This window comes from Endocarpon pusillum (genome assembly GCF_000464535.1).
Source record: "Endocarpon pusillum Z07020 unplaced genomic scaffold scaffold7306, whole genome shotgun sequence".
In the NCBI taxonomy this organism is placed as follows: Eukaryota; Fungi; Ascomycota; class Eurotiomycetes; order Verrucariales; family Verrucariaceae; genus Endocarpon; species Endocarpon pusillum.
The window spans coordinates 265,015-290,641 of NW_006916644.1; the positions used below are offsets into that span (position 1 = coordinate 265,015).

The window sequence follows — 25,627 nt, forward strand, 5'->3', positions numbered from 1 at the left end:
AGTGATATAGCCTTTCATAAGTAATGGCTACCTGGTGCCAATCACTGAGCATAAGAACTGTCAATGATTATGAGGTATTAGCTGGTGCTCGCGGAGACATTTGGCGGCACCGAGTATCTCTAACTATTTTACACTTACTGTATCAGTACAGATTCAAACGCTCAAATTGTAAGTGGCTTGTCTTCGATCTATTAATTTCCAATGCCTAGCTGTCAGACATCAGCTGGTTTACCGTCCTTTTAGTCTAACATCAGCAATGCTATACGTGATCAGTTGCATGTCCTGTTGGTCCGTGGGATGCATCTGGCCAAAGATGTGAGTAATGGGAGGATGATAATGTCAGAGATCCAGAGAACACTCACAATCGGTCGTTACGAATGCCCGATCGACTTCATCAAGACCTGCAACAATATTAGAGCCCAGGCGCCGGCGAGAAGGGGTCTCTTACCTTCGCAGCAATACTGCAAAGTTTCCGCAATGTCATGCGCCGATGCTAATGGCATTTTCTCTGGTAGAAGTATGTCGTACTCAACCCACGCTTTATCTCCCGCATGATAAGCTGTGATAGACTTGATTCCGTCTACCACAGGTGCGAAACGATAAGCAAGGAAGGTGAACTTTTGCTGGATTGCTTTTGACACTGCTGATCCGGAAAGTCGAGTAACATTTTCGAAGGACGTCGCAGTCCAATCGTAGATAATGAAGAGAGAAAGTATAGCAGCGCCCACTATGACATACAATCGATCAGTTCTTGCATAGAAGCAATCGTTAGGCCATAAGAAATCGCACCTGGATCCAGCCACCATACGTTGAGCCTGTGACCGAGCAGTGGGAATAGAAGAGAAAGAGTGTTGAAAACAACATCCGTCTTACAATCTACAAAATATCAGTTATTGACAGATACTGCCCAGACATTCACTGCCCAGACATTCGGAATGATCTCACCTTGAGCTAGGGCCTGCACCTGCGTGGTCTTGATTCGAATGCATCCAAACCATATAATACCTTTCACAATCACTGTTCCACCCATTGCGCCAACGGCTATCAGAGGCAGCGCAGCAGCCTTTTTCTCGCCACCTGGCAGCAATTTCTCCACGGACTCCTGAAGGACTTGCACGAATGCAATCACCATGATGACGGAGAAGACAAGGATACCAATCGGTTCGAGTCGTCGACGCCCAACAGGAAACTGTCGACTGAGACGACTGATTTGCCATTGGACGAGCCTGTTCGTGGTCCACACGATCACTGTGCAAAGCAAGTCTAACGCCGAGTCGATCAGGGATGCGATGAGAGATAGTGAGGAAGAATAGGATGCAGCCATGCACTTGGCAGCCAGAAGAAGTATGTTCGCAATGACATTGACCTGTTGCGTTACGATTATTAGAATTGCTAGACCCGTTTAGATGTGGCGATCGACCAACATTTATCGCCCATTTTGCATGCTTTTCGCCTTGAAGACGTTCTTCTCTGGCCTCTTTTGGTAGTAGTTCTTGAAGACGTCCCCCGACCCCCTGAAGAGCACCATCTTGCTCCGGAATGCCATCGCGGTCACGATCTGGATTCATGCTCTCAAGGATGTCTTCGGCCATAGTCATGACAAGGGTATCCACCTCGAGCCAGGCATCTAAACGTTCGTTCTGGCTTTTGTAAAAGTTTCGGACTCTCTTACTCTTGATGCCCTTCAGGTCCTCATCGCTCTTGCGGTACTTTTCTAATTGCATACGGTCAACGCCTTCAGTCAGCTGGTTTTTGATCTTCTTCCTCTGATTTTGAGCAGTAACCATATCGACAACATCCCTGAATCTGGCAAACTTTGGTTTTTGCAGACCGTGTTCAATATCTCCGTTAGGGGGCGAATCGGGTTTGAAGACATTGGTGAGAGATCTCTTTCCAACCATTCTCGCTATGTAGGAACCGAGATAAGTCGAGAATAAACCAGAACATAGAAGCATGTTATATTAAATATCAAATCAGGAAACAGACATGACGACATTACTCTGACCCAGTTTACCTTGGCCAAAAGCTTCATTTTGAGCCGCAAGCTCCCTCTAGTGCCCTGATGGGTTCAGCTCTGCCTGAGGTAAGTCTAGAATTGTGCCTGATTGCTACTATAAGCTGAATTGGCATCAATATATTGCGCGTAGAATGAAATCGTGTAAGGTGCGCCGGAATCCAATGATGTCTTACTTTGTAGTAGTAGTCTTCTAGATCTAGGTGCGCTGCCTCTTCAGGCTTAGCTCCTCCAGGTCAGGCAGCCCGTCTCGAGCCGCTTGACTAATCATGAATAACCATTTACCATACCGTCCCACGCACTATACTTCGTAATGGTCTCCATTACTAAAAGTTGTGGCCCTGCCGAAATTCCTCTCTTACCGAATTCCATTTCTCAGGGGCTCGGATCCGCTGTATGCAAAATAAGCATTGGAGTTATAAATCCTTTCACATCTAACGAAGTTGCTTTCTTGTAGATAAAAGCCGTCCTTTGCGATGATATTGTCCACAGTCAGTGCCGCTTGCAGCTTGAAAATTGACACCTGCACTGAACTTATGCATCATGGTTGCTGCTCGTCAGCGTGGACATGGGGTAATATATGGACGGCAGTCCTGCGTAGGATCGTGAACGTTCAATCTGCGAACACTAGGACGGTTTTCTTTGCAGAAGGCCGAAGAGAAGGAGGGGGGAATTTGTGGTTTGTGAATGTGGTGAATGTTGATGTTGGGGCAGATATACAGTACCCAGTCAAAAGTATTGGCGCATATCGTGTTTTACGCGTAAAGTGGTTTCTTTGAAATATTTATTGCTTGATCAAAACAGCTCATAACTACTTGAGATTTTATATATAGATAGAGATTTGATAGTTAAAACTTTTTTTCATATATTATTTTATTACTAGTGTGCTTGATCAAGACTTAACTCGTGATTAAGTTGTTATATTTCATTTTTAATAATTTTTAGGTAACAACTCTATCAAAAAAATTCCTCAAAATTTTCAAGTCTGCTTTGTCTCTTATCTCTCTCTTCCACATAGTATTAAGATAAAAGTTTTTATATATAATTCATTTTCTAATATTTTATAACAACTTAAAAACACTTTTTAGATAGTTTATTACCTAGGAAAAGTAGTTAGCTTAAATTGAAAAGTACGTTTTTTGGTGCAAAAGTGGGGTGTTGAGCCAATACTTTTGACCTAGTACTGTACAGGCCCGGCGACAAAAATGGCGGCATGAAGTTACACGACCGGGGAGATGCAACCGGTGTCCGAAGCGGCGGCAAAGGCCGCCTAAAACAGCGTCCAACGGCCGGAACCTAGAGTTGAGAGGTAGCCAATCTCCATTCGTTCCAAAGTGGTAAATGAAATCTCTCGGCTTCCTGATACGGCTAGCTGCCGTTACTAGCTGTTAATTATCTTCTGCGACAATACTCAGTATTTTGGACCTCAGGTCCAAAGACTGTTTCACACGGAGACACAGCTTTAGGATCCTCGGGATGCATGGACTTACGAAGAGCAGTTCTGCTCTCTTTGTAAATGTCTCTGCAAAGGAGATACATCACCGTCGACGAAGAACTTGGGAAGAAAGATGACGATCATCGAGAGGGGAGGCGGTCGGCAATGTCCAGCCCAACTACAACAAACTTTACATGGCGAGGACCACGACGAAAAAGAATTTTGCTGGCCATAGCGGTCTTCTCCATCCTATACATCTTCTTCAAGAACCTTCCTAAAGATGCTGCTACGGCAACACGCCGTCAAGGGCTCAAGTCCCCCACTGTAGGATCCTCAAGACAGGCGCCGTCAGCCCCCAAAGGCCCACCTCCTCGGTCTGACAGCTCTGTGGACGAGCGACGCTATTTCGAGGGCCCTATCAAATACTACCGCCTTTCAGCTTCCTTTGGTGCCGGGCTCGGACCCGTTCATGACAATCGAAATGTACTGTTTGTGGTGTCGAACCTCAAGAGCGCATCAAGGATATTGCCATTGGCATGTGACATGTCGAAGCAGAACAAGAACAGAATACACTTGATGTTGACGGGAAGGGATGATATTGCAATAGAGGATATTCAGAAAATCAATGGCGTTACCGAAGCCGACTGCTCCATCAGGTGGCATGATGGAAGGCCAGACTTCTCTGTCTACTCCACGGACTATCGAATGGAAGTGAGTGTTCGAGCTAGCCTGGGTCACATCACTTCTGTCATGAAACCAAGAGTGGTATTGGTGGATAGTCCGGAGCGAGAAGACACATTCTTCACTACAGGAATAAAGGATAAAACAAGGGACTTGGGCCTGCCATTGATCGAGCTACCAGTCAATGCTGCTGAACAGCTACAATGGATATCCAAGCTTGACGGAAGCTCTTTGAAAGCTTGGAACGAGATAAATATCGAGATACTCATCCATTCCCCACCAGAGTCTTCTGGCTCACTCATTCGACTGCTGAGATCGTTGGAAAGTGCAGACTACTTTGGCTTTCCCCACCCGCGACTTACGATCGAGTTGCCAAACAATATGGATCCCCCCACTTCGCAATTCCTATCCAGCTTCCGCTGGCCTCCTTGGTCCCACCGCGGAAACAGCAAATTGACTCTCCGTCATAGACTGCTGTCCAATCACTTGGACGCCACCCAAGCCTCAATCCGTCAACTCGAATCCTTCTATCCATCTAACGTACCCCAATCCAACGTCCTCGTCCTCTCACCTCAGGTGGAGCTCTCTCCTCTGTATTTCCACTACCTTGTGTACACTCTTCTCGACTACAAACATTCAAACACCGCGCTACATACCTCGGAAGGCATTATGGGCATTTCCCTCGAAAGACCCTTTACCACCCTCAGCGGCAAAGATTCCCTCTCCATACCCGAAGAAGCATCAAGCAAACCTCTATTCCGCTATCAAGCTCCAAACAGCAACGCTGCGCTCTACTTCGGCGACAAATGGGTAGAGTTGCATTCGTTCCTCTCCAATCGTTTCGCAGTCGACAAAGACCTCCACAAAGACAGCGATGCCGCATACCCCATCTCACAGGCATACCCTTCGTGGCTAAACTACGTGCTCGAACTCGCCCGCGCAAGAGGCTACACGATGCTCTATCCAACCCTCTCATCCTTGGAAGCCGCGCTCGCAACAATCCACACCGAGCTCTACCATCCTCCAGAAGAACACAGCGACCACACCACTCCAACCATGGCCGAAACCCCTCCCAGCAAAGAAACCCCCCTCACCGCCTCCTCGGAACCCATCGAGATCACCCACGGCCCCAGATTCGAACCCCCAGTTGCCTCCGGCTCGCTCCTCCACCTCCTAAACCCAAAGCTCTCATCATCTGACTCCGGCGGACCTCTGCCCCAGCTGTCCGACCTCCCCATCCTTTTATATACAGGCGAATACCTCCCTCAAGGCCAGGTCTCACTGAATCAAGCCGCGTTCAGCTACGCGGAGGACTTTTCTCGAGACCGAGGAGGCTGTAACACCGCCGGCAGTAGTGGTGGTGAGGAGGAGTCCGAGAAGAAGAAGAAGCAGCAGACGAGGCCAACGAGAAAGCCTTGGAGCGCGGATGATTTGTTTTGTCTTGAGGAAGGGGAGATGGAGGGGAGCTTAGGGGTGGGGAGGATGCCTCCTTCTACGCAGGAAACGGAGGGCGCGGCTCAAGAAGAGGATGGAGGAGAAGAGCATGCAGGGGGACCTGTGGACGTGGACAAGGATGGATGAGGCTTGATGGGTAAACGGGCAGCAACCGGAGGGAAAGGGCGCGGCTGATGGGGGTTCTGGAAAAGTTCTGGGCCAGGAGCGGGAACCCGTTTCATTACTTTCACATAGGACGTGGAATTTTAGATTTTTTTCCCCTTTCTCTTAATGCAGGTGAAAAACACGTGTTTCTCAGTCATCTGTCTGAAGCTCAGCCTCGCAAAATGAAATATAAGACTTGGGCCCTGAATTCGGGATAGACTCGAAAGAACAAAAATTCGTGTGGAATTCACATGTAAGCCGTTTCTGAGATTTCGTTACTCGCTCTCGCTCACTCCCATTCCCACTCCCACTCTTTCAAGCGGCAGCTGAGCGGGATCGAAAGAGAGAGAGAGAGAGAGAGAGAGAGCGCGCTGATGTTTTTGGAAACTCCGCTGCGCCGTAGCTTGTGTGGATGGCATGACTCTGAACTGCAGAGAAAAGTAAAATATCCCCGCCCATATACGTTGGGACTTCGTAGCTCGGGTCCCTTTCCTTCATTAGATGATCGTCAGAAGACATGGTGCTCATTGGACATGAGCAATCACGTCGTTGGCATGAGATGAGATGCCGTCGTTGGTTCCCGTTTGCGTTTTCTGTCTGAGAACCGGGCAAGGCCTGATAGCCGCAGGTGAGAAGGACGAGGTCAGCGCCGATCCACAACCCCGGAACGCCGTGCGCTTCCACTGCTTCCCTCGTTCGGTTCTCATTTGAAGCCCAAGGAAATAGTCCTTGTGCTCCCAAAACCCCCTTCCTTTGCGCCAACCTCCGTCCTAGAGCTGCGTCGTGTTCGCCCTTTTCAAGTGTTAGGATCTGGCATAAGGTCTATTCATGCAAGCGATCTCGCGACAGACACTCTGCCATTCCATCTCCCGCTTGATACCTCTACTCCTGTCCTTCCCTTCACCTTTTTCGTTGCCTGCCCGTTGAAGCTGAAGATGCTCATCCCACTTTAGGAGCTCATACACAAAACGAAGATGAGGCTGAATGATGACGTTAAGGCGGCGGGCTCGGACGAAGCAGCTTTGAAGATGGATGTTAGAGTGGGACGAAGCGAAGAACTTGGATCTAGACAAGGTCTAGTATGGTGCCGAATGGAGGTCCAGATGTCTGGTTTGGGAGTAGGACCAGGGTTCACTTACTAAGCTCTAGGAAAACTGAGACCCATGCTTGCCATCACTTCGGCGATACAGATGGTAGCAGAACGACTGACGCCAACGCGGCAGTGGACGAGGGTTGCTGTGTTGTCCTTCTTGCCTTGGCCTAGAAACATCAGGTTGGGATGGTTAGCCACTTTACTACGATGTGCCCTTCCGGTTTGGGAGAGAGAGGTAAAGCTCACCAATAAACTCCAAACACCTTTCAAACTCATCCGTCAGCGGATCAATGCCATTGTCCTGGACCTTATCCACCAACACCAGATTTTCTGCTCCCCATCTGTCCTTTTCCTTTTGATCCCACGATACCGGCTCACCAATACTGAGAATCCGGCTAATGCCCATACTACGCAACAACTCCGGGTTATTTGCATGCGTCAAGTTCCCTAAATACATATAAGGTAGGATCCTGCTGGGTAGACTTCCATCCATTTTGCTGAGCCATGTAGGCGGGTCGTCTGATCCCTTCTGCGCTATGAGTCTGCCCCTACGTGCGGGACTTTCAGATAAGATGCGTTCTTGGATGGAAGTGAGCAATGCAACATCACATGGGTACGCGAAGAAGTTACGCTTTCGTTCACAGTGCATCTGAAGCCAGGCGGCGTGAACCGGGACTCCTTCCGCATACATATAGTAGGCTAAGGAGAGAAGGGTGGATTCTGTATAGCCGTCTGCACAGTGGATAAGGACTTTTCGCGGTTCGGGAGGGGCGAAAGATGTCATTTGGATGTCGCCATCCTGATCTTTTGGGGATTGCTGGCGGGTTGAAGTGGATATAGACGTGATGTTGTCTGGGTGAGTGAGATCGTAAATCCAGCGGCACATGCATAGGAGCCCATCGACTTCAGCTGTTGACCATGATGGGGGAAGGATACTTCCGGAGGAAGGGAAGTCGACATGGACAGAGTCTGAAGATTCTAGTTGTTGGAGTCGTGATGATAGACATTCGTCATCAGGAACTTGTGCTTGGTCACCTGTTTCAATAAAAACATCGAAGATATTTCCCGAGTGGTTCTCGGCTACTGAGTTCCAGTCCGGTGTTGGTCCTTGGTAAACGCCTTGAGTGAACTCGGAAGCTTTGGACATCTCGCACATCTCGTCTCGTTCCCATTGCAGGAAGTCCATTGACTGAGCAGTCGGCTTGCCAGCAGAGTCAACTGCGATAAGCTCCGGATGCTCACGTTCCACTTCTTCAAAAGGCGTAGTCAGGACGAACGTGTTAAAATGCTCCAAGCATTGACCACTAGACTCAAGCTCCTTCCTCCATCTCCGTTGAACAATGGACGCCCTTTCCGCCACAGATTTGATGATTCTCTGATCTGTGGTCTGGTCCCCATAGACGATAATGTCGGACACTCTGGCAATCTTCGCCGCCTGGATGTGAAAGTTACGAACCGAAAAGCCTTCTCGCGGATCACATTCCAAGAAACCCTTATCATTGTTATCACATAAAGATAAAATCTCGTCTGGAGCAACAGATCCTTTCAGGCGTGACACGCTTAAGTCTCCCCCTGCTTTCACAATTGTGATTGCTCGAAGACATTTTGGTGTTCTTCGTAGCCATTTCTTCTTGGCAACGAAGAATGCAAGCTGTATCTGATTTTCCGCATGCAACCCATGAAGCCATGGAAATACCTGATGGGGGTCTGGTAGAGGAGTGGTAGAGATTTGTTCTAGAGCCAAGGACAGGGTTTTGGCGCTGATGCCGAAGACTGGAGGGGTATTGAGAAGCTTGGTATGGGAGGTTGCAGGGTGCAGCACCGAACGAGGTTGGGCAGTGGACGACTTTGCTTGGGGAGAATTCGGTGGAGTGATCGTCTGGGAGGACGGAGGAGCTGAACCAGCAGGACAGTAAGGTATGTGTTTGTTCGGCACCGGGGTAGAAGTTCGAGGGATATTCAGAGTGAGGGCAGCACCCAATGGTGGAGGTGTCGGACTTTGTCTTAAAGGGACTTGATGTTGCTGGACGACGACAGTCGCCATCTTCTGATCGGGACAGGCCGAGCTGGCTATATACGAAGAGTATCACACGATCTGACAGCACATTTCCTGTTGCTCCCCTTAAGGTTGGCGGCTCTCGCTTGGTGGGCACGCGATAAAGAACTGTAGACTGGATAATATGAGGCTAGACAAGCTTCACCGACGAGCCCCGGTTATTGAATCGACATGTGTAGAACCCTATGATGGATTGGCTAATTAGGAACCGACGTCGAAGAAGGGACATTATGCCGGTCTTACCTTCGTCTCAAAACGACAATACAAGCATACAGGAAGTTGGGGGCAAGCAGATTGGATAAAGAGGATGAAAGAAGGTAGAGAAGATTCAGAAGAAGTGTGTTTATAAGGGTGCCTTGCTATTAGGGTGCCAGTAACAGGGAATCTGGTGAGAAGAAGAAGAACAGTATTCCACCACAGCAAGAAGCATTCACGGAATGCAGGGTGAGGTTGTTGCGACCCCGCGATTGATTAGGACGACTTGGTCAGAGATTGGCTCGAAGGGACAGTAGTAGGGCCAACGCTGAGTCAAGCCACCACCAGCGAGGTGACAGGGAAGATGTTTGGGAGGTTGGATGCACAAGCGTATGTGGAGCATTGACTGCATACCAATGGGGCCGAACATATTCTTGTACACTGCATGAAGCGAGTGCTCGGCCAGCCTTCCTCGTAGCACAACAGTGCATGGTGGAGGTGGATAATTGGTGGATAACTGACGATCCTTTGATCCAGGTCAAGGCGGGGAAATTCTGAGCTGTAAGCTGTTAAGCTTTGAGGGTTGACGGTTGAAATGGTGAAATGGAGGGGAGCAAAATGTTCGTTTCATGCCCAACCCAGCGAAGCAGATCCGCCATTTTTAGGTATGCCATCTAGCCACTTCCAGGCTAGCCGGGGCTAGTCAAGGCTATACTAAGTAGTACTTGATCGCCACATTCCGTGGCGCGGGAAGGGTTTGCAGGGGACGTGCACCCTCCTGGTCAAGCCCCTAGCTAGCTTAGAGGAGGAGTAGAGAACTGCACTGCGGCTTTCCAGATGCCCCACCATCGCCCCCCAAAAAGACTATCACCTACGACAGACCTCCAGCAGAGGAGGTGGTGTGTTCGTACGAATGTGTCCCGTCCTTCGTACTTTCATAAAGGACCCTCGGCACAGTCGACAGCTTCAAGTATACACGTTCAATCAAGAAACACCGGTCAGATCTAGGTTAAACCCCCCAGGGTATCACTTATACCTGCTCTGTCGATGCACCTCGGTCGAGATAAAATAGTCTCCCCAGAATTGCCTTGATCTTTGAGAACCTTGACTGGATGGATACCAGACTTGCTGAAATTGAGGATCGAATTAGAGTTTCCATCGTTCCGGACCCCGCAAGGGACATCCGCACAATATCCACCATAGCAAGTACAAAGACTTGAGAGACAACTAGATTGAGAGCTGCAGTGCATGCATAACATGGTCAACGACACGTAGAGAAGCGATTCTGACCATCGTCAAGCTACACCCGACTCGGAGCATACCTCTCAGCTTTGGATTGCAACTCGTGGGCGAGCCGAAGCAGGTAGGCATGGGCCAGATCCGGTGGAATGCCGTCGAATGCTCTTGTAATCTTCTCCACATCTCGTCTGCCATTCTCATATGCTTCAAGATCACGGTTGCCGTACACGTCTTTACCAGCTGCGTAACCTTTGGTCAGATTACGGAAGAAAACGTTGACCGCGATCGACACTTTTTGCAGAGGTGCTGCTGTGTGGGCCCACAGTGGAGGAATGAAAAGCACATCTCCAGGTCGCAGTATGACTTCATGTGGGTGTGTGCCAGCGATAGGAACGATGTCATTCGGATCGCCGTCCTTGAATATTTCGAGATTTGACGTTGTTGACCCCGGCGGAAAGTCAAGCTGCACCATATCCGCGGGAGGAAATAGTATCAGTCGCTTTGAACCCTGTATCTGACATAGCATATTAGCCATGATATCCACGTGCAACCACATGGCCACGTCGCCGGTGATCCGTAAAGGTGAACTATGATAGGTATCCGCCGCTAATCGCAGTTCTGGAGGTAATCCAAAATCTTGCGCTATCTCTGGGAAGTCCAGGTCCAGGTTAGCAACCTTTTTGCTTGGATCAGAAGCCGATATCGACCGAAGATATTGATGCCCGCCATTGTAGGCTTCGTCCAGGAAGACGCCAAATGATTTAGTCACGTATGTGAAATCTTTTCGTTGAAAATTCATGCTTCTGCCATCTGCTTCGTGAACTACCACTTGTCTGTCAGTACCAACTTTCCTTGAGAGGTACTCCTTTGTCCAAAGTGTCCTGCAAGGTCCAAAATCCAAACCCTCAAGGATTCTGGGCTGCGACTGCTTGACAAGCCCAAGGAAATCTGCCACTGTTCCGCTAGGTATTCTTTCAACAGCGGTCTGCTGGTCTTGCTGACTCTTAACATGAGACAAACTGTTCTGCAAAGGGGGATCTGTGCTACAATCCACCAAGGCCCAGTCAAGGCAAGCTGGCGCCGTCGATTCATACAGGATGTAGAAACCCGGGTTCCAGTAGGTTCCGAACGAAAAACAGACAGCACCACCACCTACAATAAGAACCTCCGTACCGGCACGGTCAACCACGGAGTTGCCAACCAGCATGGGTTTTGGATCGTTGGACCCTCGTCGCACATCAACCTTAGATACATGCAACTCGAGCTCGTTCCTTGCATCTGCGCCAGTGAAATTGCTTACATCCAGCGACAGGACCTCGTAAGCATTTTGGATACAACCCGATGATGCAATGCCTCCAATCAATAACAGCTGACCTGGAGCAAGACTGTAAGATGCACCGAATCTCCCGAAGAACAACTTAGCACCAGGATCAATCTTCAAAGAACAGGGCGCGAAGGCAATGGCGAGCACGCTTCTATCTCTATAGACGAATGTCCATCTCCATGAATCTTGAAGTACCACACCGTCAGCCCGCATGCCACCAGAAATGACACCAAAGTCATCGCCGAGGGCGACACATATGGTGCCAAATCTTGGCTGCGGGCGACTCCCGAAAACCGGAAGCGTTCTCCACCCCGTTGCTCGATCCCATAGAAGTACATCATGCTCAACTTGATTGGAAGCACTCTTGCCCCCAAAGACGAGAAGTCCAGGGATCGAATTTGGAAGCATGACTGCCGTGGCGCTGTGCCGAAATCGTGGAGTTGGTAAATCCTGTACCGAATCCCACCCTGTTTCCGTTTGCAGGTAACAGTCTTGCATTGCAGCTGATGGGGATGTTCGCCCCCCTATCAAAATTGAGTAGCCGTTGATTAACCTTGTGATCGTATGACACTGTCTTGCAGAAATTCTCTGCGGAGGGAGATGTGCACGGTCCACTCGAGTTTTCGGTAACCCGTAAACGTCTGAAGAAGACGTTCGACCTGTAGATATCATTCCTCCATGGTGTACCCAAGCTGTATTAGTATAGCCAGGTCCGACAGGAAGTCTCAAAAGCGCACCACTCCGACGACGACCTTTCAATTTCGGATTTTCGACGAATTCTAAACCATAAGTGCCTCTTGGTTGATCTGAAGCAGATGCTGTTCTGGTGGAGACGTTAGATCTTGCTTCCTCATCAGCACCACCCGGCTTTTCCTGTAGTACCCGCTTCGTACGGGCTGTCAACAAGAAATAATGCGCCGCGAAAAGAGCAAACTCTTCCCATTCGTCAAACGGTTCGATGCTATCAAGCTGAAGGCGCTGAGAAGGTGCTAGGAAGGATTGATCGCTCCATAACTCCCAAAGATTGACCAAATCCACACGGTCCCATCCAGCATCATGGAATCGCTGAGTTTGCGTGTGCGAATCAGGGTATTTGTGGACTGATCGTAGTGGAGTATGCAGCTTTTGGAAGTGCCCCAGCATTGTTTTGGCAAATGGATGATCCGGGCCGTCAGGCAGACACTGCTCCAGAAGGCCAAATGTTACGTCTATTTCATGTCAGCAGGATTTCACTACCTCAAGGAGCCAGACTTTCCTGCAGACAGTGTCCTCGCCCAAGCGATCAGTGCATCAGCGGCATTCGGATCCATATAGGTCACAGATACCTCCGCTATACACAGGACTGAAGCTTCGTCAATGTTACCAAGAGACCTGATGGCAAGGTCCAGACTCTGAAGGTCTCTCAGATCACAGCCAACGGCATAGTACTGTTCGCTATCCATCACGAAATTTTGCATCGAACCGTGATTTGGCTTAACGAGATCCACGAGAACAGAAGTCTCCTTGATTATGTTTGTTTTCGTGATCATGAGCTCCATATAATCCACGTCCACAAATAGCACATTGCGACAAAGACCTGGCTCTCGAGCAAGCCATTGAAATGGCAGTGGATCACTTCGAGATGATTAGAATCTCACCTAGCAAACATCGCCAATAATAAACCCTTACTCACTAGCCACAACCCAAGTTGATGACCACTTTCCGCTGCGTAGATTGCCGTTGCAGAAACGCTTTCACAACGCTGTCAATTGCTTGCATGCGTAGCCAATATCCTCTATTGATTGTTGGCGACCTTCTCTGAGGCTTGCGAACGAAGTATTGGAAAAAGTGCGGCTTTGGATAATACAGCCTTTCCACACTTCTTTTGGAAACAATGCTGCTGTTGTTGGTGGCCATGATGAGGCCAGCATTTTTCTCCAATTTCATGCCTGGAGCAGAGCTACTTGAGTCTGACGGCAATAAATTTGAGCTTGCCATTGCACTGATCTCATCGTGGTTTGCCATATATCAATGACTTTGTACCGTGACTTGGTGAAAACAACTTCAAGAAATCGAGAGATGCTCAGACTAATTAAGCAGCAAGGAAGAGGTAGTTACCGGATAAACTTCGGATATGACATGTCGGGGTGAATATTCCTCAATTGTCCTGCGAATGAACTCAGGGTGTCTCTAGACATACTGCGCGATGCAAGAATCCGTATGCCAATGCTTAGCAATAGTGCTGTCGTTACTATGCGTGGTCGATTCTCATGGCTACCACCCTAAACCCCAAGACTTGCCCAAAGATCCTGACTGGGCTACTGTGCACATGGCCGGTAAGCATCCCTTCCTGTTGGCGATGACGCTTTTCTCAATCAACTCGTTCTGTAGAAGAACATCATATCGAGAACTTTGACCCTACTTCTTTCTTCGTCCTCCACGACTTCAACTCGGACGGCCATTGGGATGCCCGCGAAGTTCGCCTCTTCTACGGCTTTGACTCTGACCCCAGCCCCGGTTTCGAAACCACCGAGGAGCACAAGGAGCACGCTATTCGCGACGTGTTTGCCCTTTTCGACCCAGACGAGACGGGTACGATTTCCAAAGAGCAATGGATGAAGCACTACTCTGAAGGGAGGCGGTTACCAGACTTCGGACTGGGCCCGGGACATCATGGTGATGACGAGTATGAGTACGAGATTCACCACTTTGAGAAGTTTCATGGAGAGGATACAAAGGAAGAAGATCTGACACATCCGGAGGATATTGCGCACTTTAAGAAACATGATCGGTTGGAGGATGAGCAGGAGAAGTTGGCGGCATTGGAGAAGATGAGTATTGTGGAGGGGAACATTCCCTTGAAATTTAGGAAACAGCAGTGAGCCGAATCCTACATGGTTTAGCATTCGAAATGCATCTAGGCGGCGCACGGTGGGAGATATGCAAACGGACGACATAGCCTGCAACGAGTAAGTCACCCATTTCCCATTACTCCTGGTGATATTGGCTTGGGCTCAATGTGGATGTCGAAGACACAGTGCATAACTCCTGGCGCATAAGTCTTCACTTGCTCGACATGCGAGCATGAAGCTGCTTTCGTGTCTCCGAGTTGTGAACGGAAGTGCAGGAGAACCGATTCCCTTTTCCCCTCTATGTCCCAAATGTCCACGTTTTCATGAACATGAATCCAACCACCTTTCTTCTGGTCTAGCATGTCTATCGCGTCGTTCCACGACATTCTCGAAGTCGGCAGCAGGCCCAGGTTGATATGCCGGACATCCAGCCACGAGCAGCTGTCTCCAGATTCCACCATCCTCCCACTCAGCGCCTTGATCTTCGTCAAAATCTCTCCGGCCCATTGGTTATCTCCCTGAAACACCACCATCCTCAGCTTCGAGTCCTGTCCAAGCTCTGCCACCAATACTTCAAGCGCATCTTGCCCAAACCTTCCCTCTCCATCACGCACCAAGCCCTCGTCACCGACATTTAAAACCCGAACTGCCCACCCGTTCCCTTCACAGCCCCTTCTCAGCCCTTCCACGCTCCACCCATTGACCTCCCAACCAAACACCCTCCCAATTCCCCTCTTCAGGTACGAAAAAGCGAAGTACCCTATCCCCACATACATATCCACCACTGCAATCTCCCTCAAATCCTGCTGCAGCATCCCATCTGCACCATCGAGACCGTCAAATGTCCCTTTACTGAGAATCCGGGCTTTTTCGCTGATATTGCCACGACTGAACATTGTCCATAAAGGAGCCCAGGTCTGGAATATACCACCATTTTGGGTAGTGTGGACCCAGAAAGCAGCGGAGAAATCGGCCTCCAAAGGTTGAGCGGAAGGGTCATTGTCACTGCTCAGTAGACTCCGCGGTCCGAAGTCTCCAGATAGTGGAACTAGACCAGATGGAATTCTAGTGGTGTTTGAGATGCCATGGGGAGTTAAGGAGGAGATTGGCGCGTTGATCGCAATGTGGGTGACACCTTGGTGTTTAAATGCTTCTATGATAAACTTATAGAAGATTTGCAGATCTCCAGAGCTGAGTTGTGAGATAAATGCTGTCCAAGTTGGTGTGGTGGAAAAGATATTAGTAGGGAGAAGCAAGAGTGGTGGATAGAGAGTGTAGCGTTTTGGCATGGAGGATAGTAATGAGCCGAAATCATTGCTGGCCTCTTGTGCGGTATCCTGATTAGAAATATAGTGGTGAAGAAAAGTGTAGAATGCTTTTTGCAGCGGATTGTTGTGTTGAGTGCTTGATTTGACTGGAGGTTGAGCTCTGAAAGTTGGCATCTTTACCGATGCTGCTCATCATTAATTGCAAGACACGACTTTATACCACATCCATCGCATGAATTCTGCTCATTTGGAGTTCCCTTGGTATGTTGAATGGTGGAGAGATATTAAGCATCTGCATAGGTACAAGAGGGGGAATGAATATCCGCTTGCGTTCGAGACTATGACAACTTCCTGGCCGAAGTTCAGCTAGGCACACGTGGGAACCATTGCGGAGGGAGACTTGCGTTCTTTAAGGAAATGAAAGTGGCGGTTTGTGATTTGTAATGGAGGAGCGGTTATTCTTGAGAGGCTCATTTGCTTATCATATGTTAGACAGAATTGGTAGCCGCTGGTCAATCGATTTGATGCTGCCTAAAAGACACTGGACGACAATCTGCGAACGTGGTGTGAGGGAGGTTCAGGACGATTACTAATTAGCAATAAACTTACCGAGTGGGGAAAACACTACCAACACTGCTACCTACTCAACTGGGCAATTGGACATGACTCTTGGTCCTCGTATCGTGCTTGATGATCTCCCAAGTACTCGAAAAGCGATCAAGAGCGTCCACTTAGCTCGACGGCTGACATATCTCGGACCTCCAGTAGTGCAGTCGCTGGGGAGGTAGAGGAGGTAGAGGAGGTAGGTATATCTTGTTATGTCTTGTTTTATATAGAACGACCGGTGGACGCAATTGAGTCTCGACGAAATGAGGATAATCTTTGCCAACCCAAGACTCCTCCAAGCCTTGTACAGATTGCCTTCACATTCTCAACCATACACGGTTCGCCGGAAAATGTCCGTGACGTTAATGGTGTATTTCACAACGCCTCCGCCGCTAAAATAATGATACACAACCGCTCAGTGTAAATTTGCAAATCATCGATCGTCCTGCCAGCTGAATCTTTGCGCGGCTTGCTGTGGTGGCTGCGGCTCAGCACTGATACCCTCCTCTCTAAACCTGCTACCCCTGCTAACGCTCCTCCTGGGCACTGCGGGCTCTCCTCCGCGTGGTTGGGGTAGAGCTAGATGTGACTGACTTGCAGAATTATTCAATTGAGTTGGCTGAATAAGCGGGCTGGGCTCATGAGGACTGAGTGGCTGAGAGCGCGACGCGCCTGTCTCCAGAGCGCAGCTATTTTTTCGAGAATGATTTGTTGGACTCGGCTCATGCGGACTTATGCCGCTGATGCCTGATGACTGTGTGCCTGAACCAAGACCGGTGGGATTGAAAAGAGTGCTGCTGGGGCTGACATTGCTGCCTGACCTTCCGCCGACCTGGGCGGGGCAATATGGTGGTAATGAAGGAGACTGTGAGGAACGGTTTAGGTGTCGAGGTATGGAGTTTCTCGAAATCGAATCTCGATTTCCCAGCTCGGCCAGGGCGGTTGCGTTTCTGGCCTTATCGGCAGCGAAGTAGGAGGAAGGCACCTCGGCCGGCATTTCAACTGGCGTGTTGCCTTGGAGCTCGAAACGACAAGCTGATTTGTCTGCAGGCACCTCCAGCGGATGGCGTTTGTCTGCAAGAAGCTCACTGGCTGTTGCTGCTGGACCTTTACTTCCGTCCTTGCGCTTTCGCTTGAACAAGCCCTTCTTCTCCGGGGGCGATTCAGAAGCATTACTCCGCTTTCTTCGGAAGTAGAGCAATAGAAGCAATCCAATGGCGGCCACAACTGAAAGCCCAATGCCAATCCCTATACCAGCCTTGGCGCCGGTTGACAACCCACCAGCCGCATCTCTTGGTGGGCCTGCAAATATGCTGTCTTGGGGTCTGGTGATGCTGGCCAGGTTGACACGAGTCACGGCATCATTGGCGAATTTCGCCTGTGAGATGGAGAAATTGTTTCTCTCGTAGTCAACAGCCAGGTACGATTCTTGCAAGAAAACACGTCCAATGGTGAACTGTGTATTGTTGGAAGCTCTGCGGAGTGGGAAATAGTTGACTGCGGGAGACGAAAAGGTAGTATTCAAGGCAGGGAATGGGAAGGACAATTGCTGATTGAAAGCATTGTAAGGCAAGGTTATATCGACAGTATTAGGTGACTCGGGCAGATCTGCAAGGGTGAAGGTGAAGGTCATGTTCCAATCTGATAAAACACTCGGATCGGTTCCATTGCCGTAGAGATAAAGTTGTAGGGTTTCATTATATGTGAGATTGAAAGCCATGGCAAAAGCATCGCATACTTTTCCTGGCAACCAAAGAAATGGTGTAGAGGAGTCGATGGTGAAGAGCTCAGCTTGTGAACTTTGGAGAAGAGAGAATGTTTCTTGAGTCCAATTTGGTGTTGTGGCCGAAGTCGAGAGAGGGTTAGAGGAAACTGATATCGCGTTGATAGAGACAACTGGCTCAAAGTCACTCGTCATGTTAAAGGATACGTCGTTAGGGACAAAGCGGTTAAGGTCAACGCCGCCGAGGGTGAGAGAAGCTGGAACCCCTTTCAAGCCTAAAGAATGTGAGATCGTTCTCTAAGAGAGAAACTAGAAGCTTACGATAATAAGCACCAGCCGTATATCCGTAGCTGTAGCTGGGAATGGCGCTTTGATTTTCCACCATGCTAGTCAGAAATGTTGCCTGGTTCTTGTTGGAAGAGAAGTTGGAAGGTATTATCCCCAAACCGAGAGAGCCAAGAAGGAATTCTGTGCTATTCATCACGCCCACAATCTGATCAGGTACGGATATAGCATCTCCAATCGCGATAGTATCGAGTCCATAGTCCGCCGATCCTGTGACCCCGAGCGCAGGCTGGAAGTTCAACGCATACGGTCCTATCGAGGTCCATGTCGACGACTCATTTGCCTTGAATATTCCTCCTCTCTTGGATACGCAAGCGGTAGCTGGTTGATAGGAATCAGCAAGAGGACCACGAAGAGACTGGATAGCATCAGGACCTACTCTCATCACAGCCAGATGCTCCTATCACCCAGATGTCATGACTTAGGGTGCTGGGGAATGATGATACCCATTGCTGTGGAGAGCCCACTCGGATGTTCACTCTGCAACGCGAAAGTCAGGAAGTAAAATGCCTGCATGAGGTTTTTCTAACGTACGGACTCCAAGTTCCATCATATCCGAACCTGCGGCACCGTCAGAATTTGGTACAATTTTCCCAGCTGCAGGTAGACGAACCATTCCGTACTCACAGGTACCTGGACTGGTTGAGGATTTGCAGCACTTGAGAGACCGGACCAACCCAGCAATGCGACTGCTGTTGCAATGCCATAGTGACGCATGTTGCCCTCTCTGCACGGTGTCCCTCATTGCATGCCGCTTGAATATAGTCCTACCAGCTTCGGGCTCTTCTAATCCATTGTCTACCTCGGCGGGTGCAGGCGCACGAGTCAGGTATCAGGCACTAGCCGGTCGATTAGGACGATCCTACTGCACGTTGGAATGGAGGCTCGCTTAATCAGAGAGGTGTTCCATGAGGTCGCGAGTTTGAAGCTGCTCGAAAATGAGTGCTGAGTGGGGTTGGAACTGGCAGGGAATGGCGCGCAGGAGACAGAAAAGTCAGAGAGGGTCCTTAAGCCACTAGGATGGCTCAATGTACTGCACCAGCCAATCAGACCTCATTTGGCGGCATAAACGCTGACCAGAAAGCCTTGTTGTTTGGTCGAGCTGCTTGGCAATGGCGACCAGTTGACGAATGACGGACAGCTCGTATCTTGAGACAAAGCCAGAAACTTCCGCATGGCGGAGCGCAGCGGCGAGATTAGAATAGTAGTATGATGTCTGTGGGTTAGGCAACAGATCCCATGCAAGAGTTACTGAGGAACTCTCCTGTCCTGATAGGAATGAGTTTCTTGGATGCAACGTCGAGGATGCAAAAGTGGCTCTGCAGATTGTTGATGCACAGCTAATTAACTAACTAGTGGCACGATGCGTTTGTGGGGCCCTGTACTCTGGTAAGTGGTGGCTGCTTGTTTCCCGAAAGATGGGACAAGATGATGCTGCGCAACCAGCCCTCGTACCATTCAGACCAGAATGGGGCTACTTTAGGCACAAGATTTGGCATGATCCGGGAGAGTGACTGGACTGCTGCAGGCCAACAGCCTATCAGCAGGCGACCCAGAGCAGTCGGGAGTACAGATGCAATGCGCGATTTGTGTGATGCAAGCCACGAGGCTGACTTGATTAAACATAGGGTCCTGACGGGGGCCCTGCTCGGGGGCTCTACCAGAATCCACCACTAGCATTGCGGGCCCTGCTCAGATGATGATTCGCAACTAACTTAGAGGCAATGTCCAGTCCGACCATTTCACTTTTCCCCATGGTGGAACACTGAGGGAGACGTCGATAGACATTGTATAGATGCTTCCGCCCCAGCTGCTGAGCAGCAGTAATGAGCATGGTGATCTTGACAAAAGCAGAGGAAAACACGTGGTTGCTGTGGGAAAGTGGAGTCATCCAAGATCAGCTGGCGGGGGGGTCATTGCCTGTTCCAGGCTGTTCGCTGCACTTTGAAGGGGTGGCATCCATGTCCAAATGGCAAACACCATCCTTTTACTCCTGCCATGCAAGCACAGCATACATGCATGCATGCATACATGCATACATACGTACACAACCGAGATGTCTACCTGGCTACGAAGTCCTCACCCGATAATGTACAACATCCTTCAAGCAGTCCCAAGATCTGCCGTAGAACAACGATGGCTCGTGGTGCTCTCCAGAAGCCAGTGAAAGTGTTTCTGAAACTTTGCATCTCCGAGGCTGACTCGTGGACTACCTGGAGCAATAATTTGGTTAAACTGCCCAGCAGTCCACGAGTCCGTAGTGAGCACCAGATTGATGGCCGGCCTCAACGACGCCTCCGAAATGCTTGGTTGGCTAGGAAAAGAGCTTGGTAGAGGCCGGAACTCAGCCCCCATCACTAACTTAGTTGTCAGGCCTTACCTTAACTTAAAAATCCCCCAAGTCCAGTGTGTACATGGCATCCAGAATCGAGGAATCGATACAATAACTAGTTAGCATGGTCCGGCTCAAAACTATACAACTTCGACGTTTCTTCCCTTCCATTGAAGACTTGTAGCGGTTTTCAACCCTCTCACCTTCGTTTGACCCATTGAGTATTCCACAGTATTATGGAACAGGACCATCAACCATGAACGTGTCAATTTCCATTTTCGCTCGTTTCTAGTCCTTCTCTTCGCGAATTTTCCTATTGTAAGAGACATCCAGAATAAACAGCACGTTCCGCTATTGTCACAACCTTCGGACAATATGCGCGTGCGATTGTGCTTTTGTGGCTGCGCGCTGGCGCTGTCGAACATTGCCATTGTCACCGCTGGGCAACAGGCCGGTACTTCCCCTCTTGCCCCAAAAGCCCGGCATCAAACCCTGACACCAGTTCTAGCGAGACGTTTCCCACGAGATGAGTCCGACAGTCCCTCCTCAGGCTCCTCCATAACTCCCCTGTCCCCACCCTATACCAACTCCTCGACTTTGTCTTCGACCTTGTCCTCGACTCTATCCTCGACTCTGTCCTCGACTCTATCCTCGACTCTGTCCTCCACTCTATCCTCGACTCTATCCTCCACTCTATCCTCGACTCTGTCCTCGACTCTATCCTCGACTCTGTCCTCGACTCTATCCTCGACTCTGTCCTCGACTCTATCCTCGACTCTGTCCTCGACTCTATCCTCGACTCTGTCCTCGACTCTATCCTCGACTCTGTCCTCGACTCTATCCTCGACTCTGTCCTCGACTCTATCCTCGACTCTGTCCTCGACTCTATCCTCGACTCTGTCCTCGACTCTATCCTCGACTCTGTCCTCGACTCTATCCTCGACTCTGTCCTCGACTCTATCCTCGACTCTGTCCTCGACTCTATCCTCGACTCTGTCCTCGACTCTATCCTCGACTCTGTCCTCCACTCTATCCTCGACTCTATCCTCCACTCTATCCTCGACTCTGTCCTCGACTCTATCCTCGACTCTGTCCTCGACTCTATCCTCGACTCTATCCTCCACTCTGTCCTCCACTCTGTCCTCCACTCTGTCCTCCACTCTGTCCTCCACTCTGTCCTCCACTCTGTCCTCCACTCTGTCCTCCACTCTGTCCTCCACTCTGCCCTCGACCTTGTCCTCGACAATCTCCGCGACCTCGTCCTCGACTCTGTCCTCGGCAATCTCCTCGACCTTGTCCGCAACAGTAACCTCGACGACCTCCCTGACGGCGTCAACAGTCAGTGACAGTTCAAACACGAACGATACTACAAGCTTAACTCCAACATCAAGTCAACCGACAGATACATCGTACACAACTTCCCAAAACTTCTCGACGACAGGTAGTTATTCAGAAGATGGTGTCTCCACCATGGCCCCTAAACCAAACATTACGCTGTCGGACAGCTTCAACAGCAACAGTACCAATCTCCCCTCAAGTCTACCATCCTCAACAAACGACACCATCACCGCCTCAGACTGTTCAGGAGTAATAACACTGCAATCTACGCCGGTCGAGATTGTAACAGAGACCCTCACCGAGTCGTTTACAGTCACCGTGACTGCCACCGATCAAACCATTACCACCCCACCAATCGAGACTCCATTACCTCCTTGCGTAACTAGATTTTCGACACTATTGTCTATATCATCATCGGGGGACCAAGGTAACAACAATAACAATAACTCGGCAAAACAGGGCACTGAAACGTTCACAGAAGCTGATTTTACCAGTACTAGCGCACTATCAGTGGCCCCGCCACCAGGGCAAACCCTTCCAACCCCTCAATGGCAAACTCCTCCAGGCAAAACCCCTCCAACTCCACGTCCAACCACTCAAGGGAAACCCTCTCCAGGGAAAACCCCTCCACCTCCAGAGCAAAGCCGTCCGCCTTTTACTTCGACAATTTACGTAACCAGCAGGATTCCTGTGCCATACACGCCAATCCCAATTGGACCACAATTTCAGCGTCCCCCTGATCCGCACGGCATAACTGATCCTACACCAACAGCTCCACCAGATTTTAGTCCCAACAAGGAGAACGACAACAATAACAATAATGGCCAGGATAACAACAATCCCACCAATGAAAATAACAACAACAATGGTCAGAACGATAACAACCAGAACGACAACAACCGGAACGACAACAACCGGAACGACAACAACCAGAACGATAACAACCAGAACGATAACAGTCAGAACGATAACAATCAAGATGGTGGAAATTCAAGTCCTGGAATTGGTGGTATCATCGCCTCAATCATTAATCAGTCATGGATGCCCAGGCCAGCTCCCACAAACCCCACAAACAATGAAAACCCCTCCAGCCCGGCCCCAGGTTCATCTGCAGGGAAACAGAATCCAGAGAACCCTGCACCTGTCAACCCTGGCGCTGTTATCTCCAATATAATGAAAATGAACACGGCACTAGCGCCAGTATCTCCTCCAGCTCCAACAGCGCCGCCGGGGCAGTCAGGTGTGCCCGGTCAGTCGGGCCAGTCAGGACAACCTGATCAGTCAAACCCAAACATTCCCATTGTCATCTACCCGTCAGACGTTGTCATTGGAAATCAGGTGGTTCCCATACCTCCGCCGTCTGGGCAGCCTAAGGTTGTGGTTGTGAACGGCCAGTCCTACACAGTAGCAGCATCCGAAGTCGTTGGCCCTCAAACCATTGTACCTCTGCCGAATGCTAGTGGTTCTTCTCAGATACTGCCAGCCCCAGTTGTGATTGGTGGTGTCCCTGTTGTAGTCGATGGGACCAGCCACGCAATCATCTCTGGACAGACCTATGCTATTGGATCCTCTGCAGAACCTACCACAATTGTGGTCAATGGACAGACGATCAGCATTGGATCTAACGGAGTAGGCTTCGCCTCAACAACCTTGGCGGGCTCGGAGTTCAGGAGCACGGCGATCGCTGGCGTTAGCATCGGCGTAGGTGCCTCAGCGGTTGTTATCTCAGGCACCACATACAATATTGGTCCCACTGCCACTCCCACCACGGTTGTGGTGAACGGTCAGACTGTCAGTATCGGCTCTGGCGGAGTAGGATTTGCGTCGATCACCTTACAAGGCTCCAGCTTTACTACCACAGTGGTCGGCGGTCTCACTTTGGGTATTGAGCCCTCTCAAGTTGTGATATCTGGCACAACCTATCAAATTGGGCCTTCCGCAACCCCAACCACAATCGTGGTGAATGGTGAGACTATTAGTATAGGACCGAGTGGAGCCGGATTCGCGTCAACCACCCTCCGCGGCTCTAGCTTGACTACGACAGCAGTCGGTGGTATCACTCTTGGAATTGGAGCGTCTCAAGTTGTTATCTCTGGGACAACCTACAGTATCGGCCCCTCTGCAACCGCGACAACCATTGTGGTAAATGGGGAGACCATAAGCATCGGACCAAGCGGTATCGGCTTCGCTTCAACTACTCTCCAGGGCTCTGGCTTGACTACTACTACGGCCGTTGGTGGTATCACCATTGGAATTGGAGCGTCGCAGGTTGTCATATCTGGTACAACCTATAATATCGGCCCTTCTGCAACTCCAACAACTATCGTTGTAAATGGAGAGACCATAAGCATAGGACCGAGCGGTATCGGCTTCGCCTCGACCACCATTTCAGCCGCAGGAGCAACAGCAACATCGACTGCGCGAAGAACATCAGCATCCACGCTTCCATCACGAACCGGTGCTGAGTCATCCTCCTCAACAGCATTAAGTGGTGGCCCTCCTCCGACCGGTACCGTCCTCGGCTCCATCACGCCTTTACTGCTCGCTGGTGTAATCGCTTTATTCCTTCTATGACCTTGTTTGACCTGAAAGACAACTACGATTTAGCGGGCGTTGGAAAAGCAGGTAGCACCCCATTGCCATAATATTGCGGGAGTCTAGAGCTTAGATGTTGGGTGCAAGTTACGATACGGAGGTTTTGATGCGGCAAGCGAGGACTCTTGGAGCCTTATGCATGGATAAATCTAGCGGAGGATTTGTTTCTGTTTTTTTGACCACCGATGTATCCTCATGTACCATACTGCCACATATGAAAGTTCCTCCCCTTCCTTTGTTTAGAAGGCCCACTGTTTATATATGTAATAAGCCAAATAGTCTTGAGATTGTCAGAGCAAAAATATATCCAATACTCAACCCCCTCCCTTCCTTTTAAGTTAGGAGCTCGATTCTTTCACCTTGCTCCTCCTCCTCCCCTTCCGAGACGTAGACAAAGCTCAACAAACCCCACCTACCCATCATCGCCGAGATGTTCTACCCTCTGCCCTTCCGTCTCCCGAGTCCTTTTACTCTACTGACATATCTCTCATACATACTGCGTCCGCTCCTCTTCTTCCTCTTCCTCCTTGCATCTCCTTCTCCACCATCAAGAAGGAGACATTGAACAATATGCTCCTCTGTCTTTCTACTGCTCCTTTGACAACGAAAACGAATTTGCTCATCTGGGCCTCTCTTGTGCGTACAGGCGATCAGCGCTCTTATTGCTGTTATCGTCATCGTTGTCATTAGTGTCATCTGTGATCGAGAGATGAGATGTGGGACCCTCTCAACTAAGTTATAGTCATGGCTCTGACTTAGTTGAGTTCAAGTTCCTGACTCGTCTTTTGGGGGGGTCGATCTCAAGAGTACTTGAGAACAAGTACTAATTATGGGACTGTGTTGTGACTATGCTATGGAGATCTCTGGAGCCACACGATAGGAGAAGAGAACGGAGTGCTGGAAAATGTCATGAGCTACGTATACGAGCTGCACGACCAAGCACTTCTGGAGAC

General features: G+C 49.7%; 8 protein-coding genes across 8 annotated transcripts; 3 read left to right on the forward strand and 5 right to left on the reverse strand.

Annotated features, from left to right (window-relative positions):
- Positions 1 to 191: 191 nt before the first annotated feature.
- EPUS_02774 (uncharacterized protein) lies at positions 192 to 1,901 on the reverse strand (the record flags this gene model as incomplete). The annotated part of the gene is made up of 7 exons (XM_007807902.1): positions 192 to 209; positions 266 to 303; positions 363 to 401; positions 449 to 727; positions 790 to 876; positions 946 to 1,366; positions 1,425 to 1,901. The coding sequence occupies 7 exons, from the start codon at positions 1,899 to 1,901 to the stop codon at positions 192 to 194; spliced, it is 1,359 nt and encodes a 452-aa protein (XP_007806093.1).
- A 1,629-nt stretch (positions 1,902 to 3,530) lies between these two features.
- Positions 3,531 to 5,711, forward strand: EPUS_02775 (uncharacterized protein; the record flags this gene model as incomplete). Its single annotated transcript, XM_007807903.1, has 1 exon — positions 3,531 to 5,711. The coding sequence occupies one exon, from the start codon at positions 3,531 to 3,533 to the stop codon at positions 5,709 to 5,711; it is 2,181 nt and encodes a 726-aa protein (XP_007806094.1).
- Positions 5,712 to 6,532: 821 nt separating this feature from the next.
- EPUS_02776 (uncharacterized protein) lies at positions 6,533 to 8,866 on the reverse strand (the record flags this gene model as incomplete). Its single annotated transcript, XM_007807904.1, has 3 exons — positions 6,533 to 6,749; positions 6,869 to 6,989; positions 7,069 to 8,866. The coding sequence occupies 3 exons, from the start codon at positions 8,864 to 8,866 to the stop codon at positions 6,533 to 6,535; spliced, it is 2,136 nt and encodes a 711-aa protein (XP_007806095.1).
- Positions 8,867 to 10,373: 1,507 nt separating this feature from the next.
- EPUS_02777 (uncharacterized protein) lies at positions 10,374 to 13,640 on the reverse strand (the record flags this gene model as incomplete). The annotated part of the gene is made up of 3 exons (XM_007807905.1): positions 10,374 to 12,844; positions 13,000 to 13,250; positions 13,309 to 13,640. 3 exons carry the CDS (start codon positions 13,638 to 13,640, stop codon positions 10,374 to 10,376), a joined length of 3,054 nt encoding a protein of 1,017 aa, XP_007806096.1.
- A 304-nt stretch (positions 13,641 to 13,944) lies between these two features.
- EPUS_02778 (uncharacterized protein) lies at positions 13,945 to 14,497 on the forward strand (the record flags this gene model as incomplete). Its single annotated transcript, XM_007807906.1, has 2 exons — positions 13,945 to 13,951; positions 14,007 to 14,497. The coding sequence occupies 2 exons, from the start codon at positions 13,945 to 13,947 to the stop codon at positions 14,495 to 14,497; spliced, it is 498 nt and encodes a 165-aa protein (XP_007806097.1).
- Positions 14,498 to 14,589: 92 nt separating this feature from the next.
- On the reverse strand, positions 14,590 to 15,909 carry EPUS_02779 (uncharacterized protein; the record flags this gene model as incomplete). The annotated part of the gene is made up of 1 exon (XM_007807907.1): positions 14,590 to 15,909. The coding sequence occupies one exon, from the start codon at positions 15,907 to 15,909 to the stop codon at positions 14,590 to 14,592; it is 1,320 nt and encodes a 439-aa protein (XP_007806098.1).
- Positions 15,910 to 16,774: 865 nt separating this feature from the next.
- EPUS_02780 (uncharacterized protein) lies at positions 16,775 to 19,126 on the reverse strand (the record flags this gene model as incomplete). The annotated part of the gene is made up of 5 exons (XM_007807908.1): positions 16,775 to 18,339; positions 18,386 to 18,730; positions 18,789 to 18,889; positions 18,944 to 18,970; positions 19,023 to 19,126. The coding sequence occupies 5 exons, from the start codon at positions 19,124 to 19,126 to the stop codon at positions 16,775 to 16,777; spliced, it is 2,142 nt and encodes a 713-aa protein (XP_007806099.1).
- Positions 19,127 to 21,116: 1,990 nt separating this feature from the next.
- Positions 21,117 to 24,653, forward strand: EPUS_02781 (uncharacterized protein; the record flags this gene model as incomplete). The annotated part of the gene is made up of 1 exon (XM_007807909.1): positions 21,117 to 24,653. One exon carries the CDS (start codon positions 21,117 to 21,119, stop codon positions 24,651 to 24,653), a length of 3,537 nt encoding a protein of 1,178 aa, XP_007806100.1.
- Between the last annotated feature and the right edge of the window lie 974 nt (positions 24,654 to 25,627).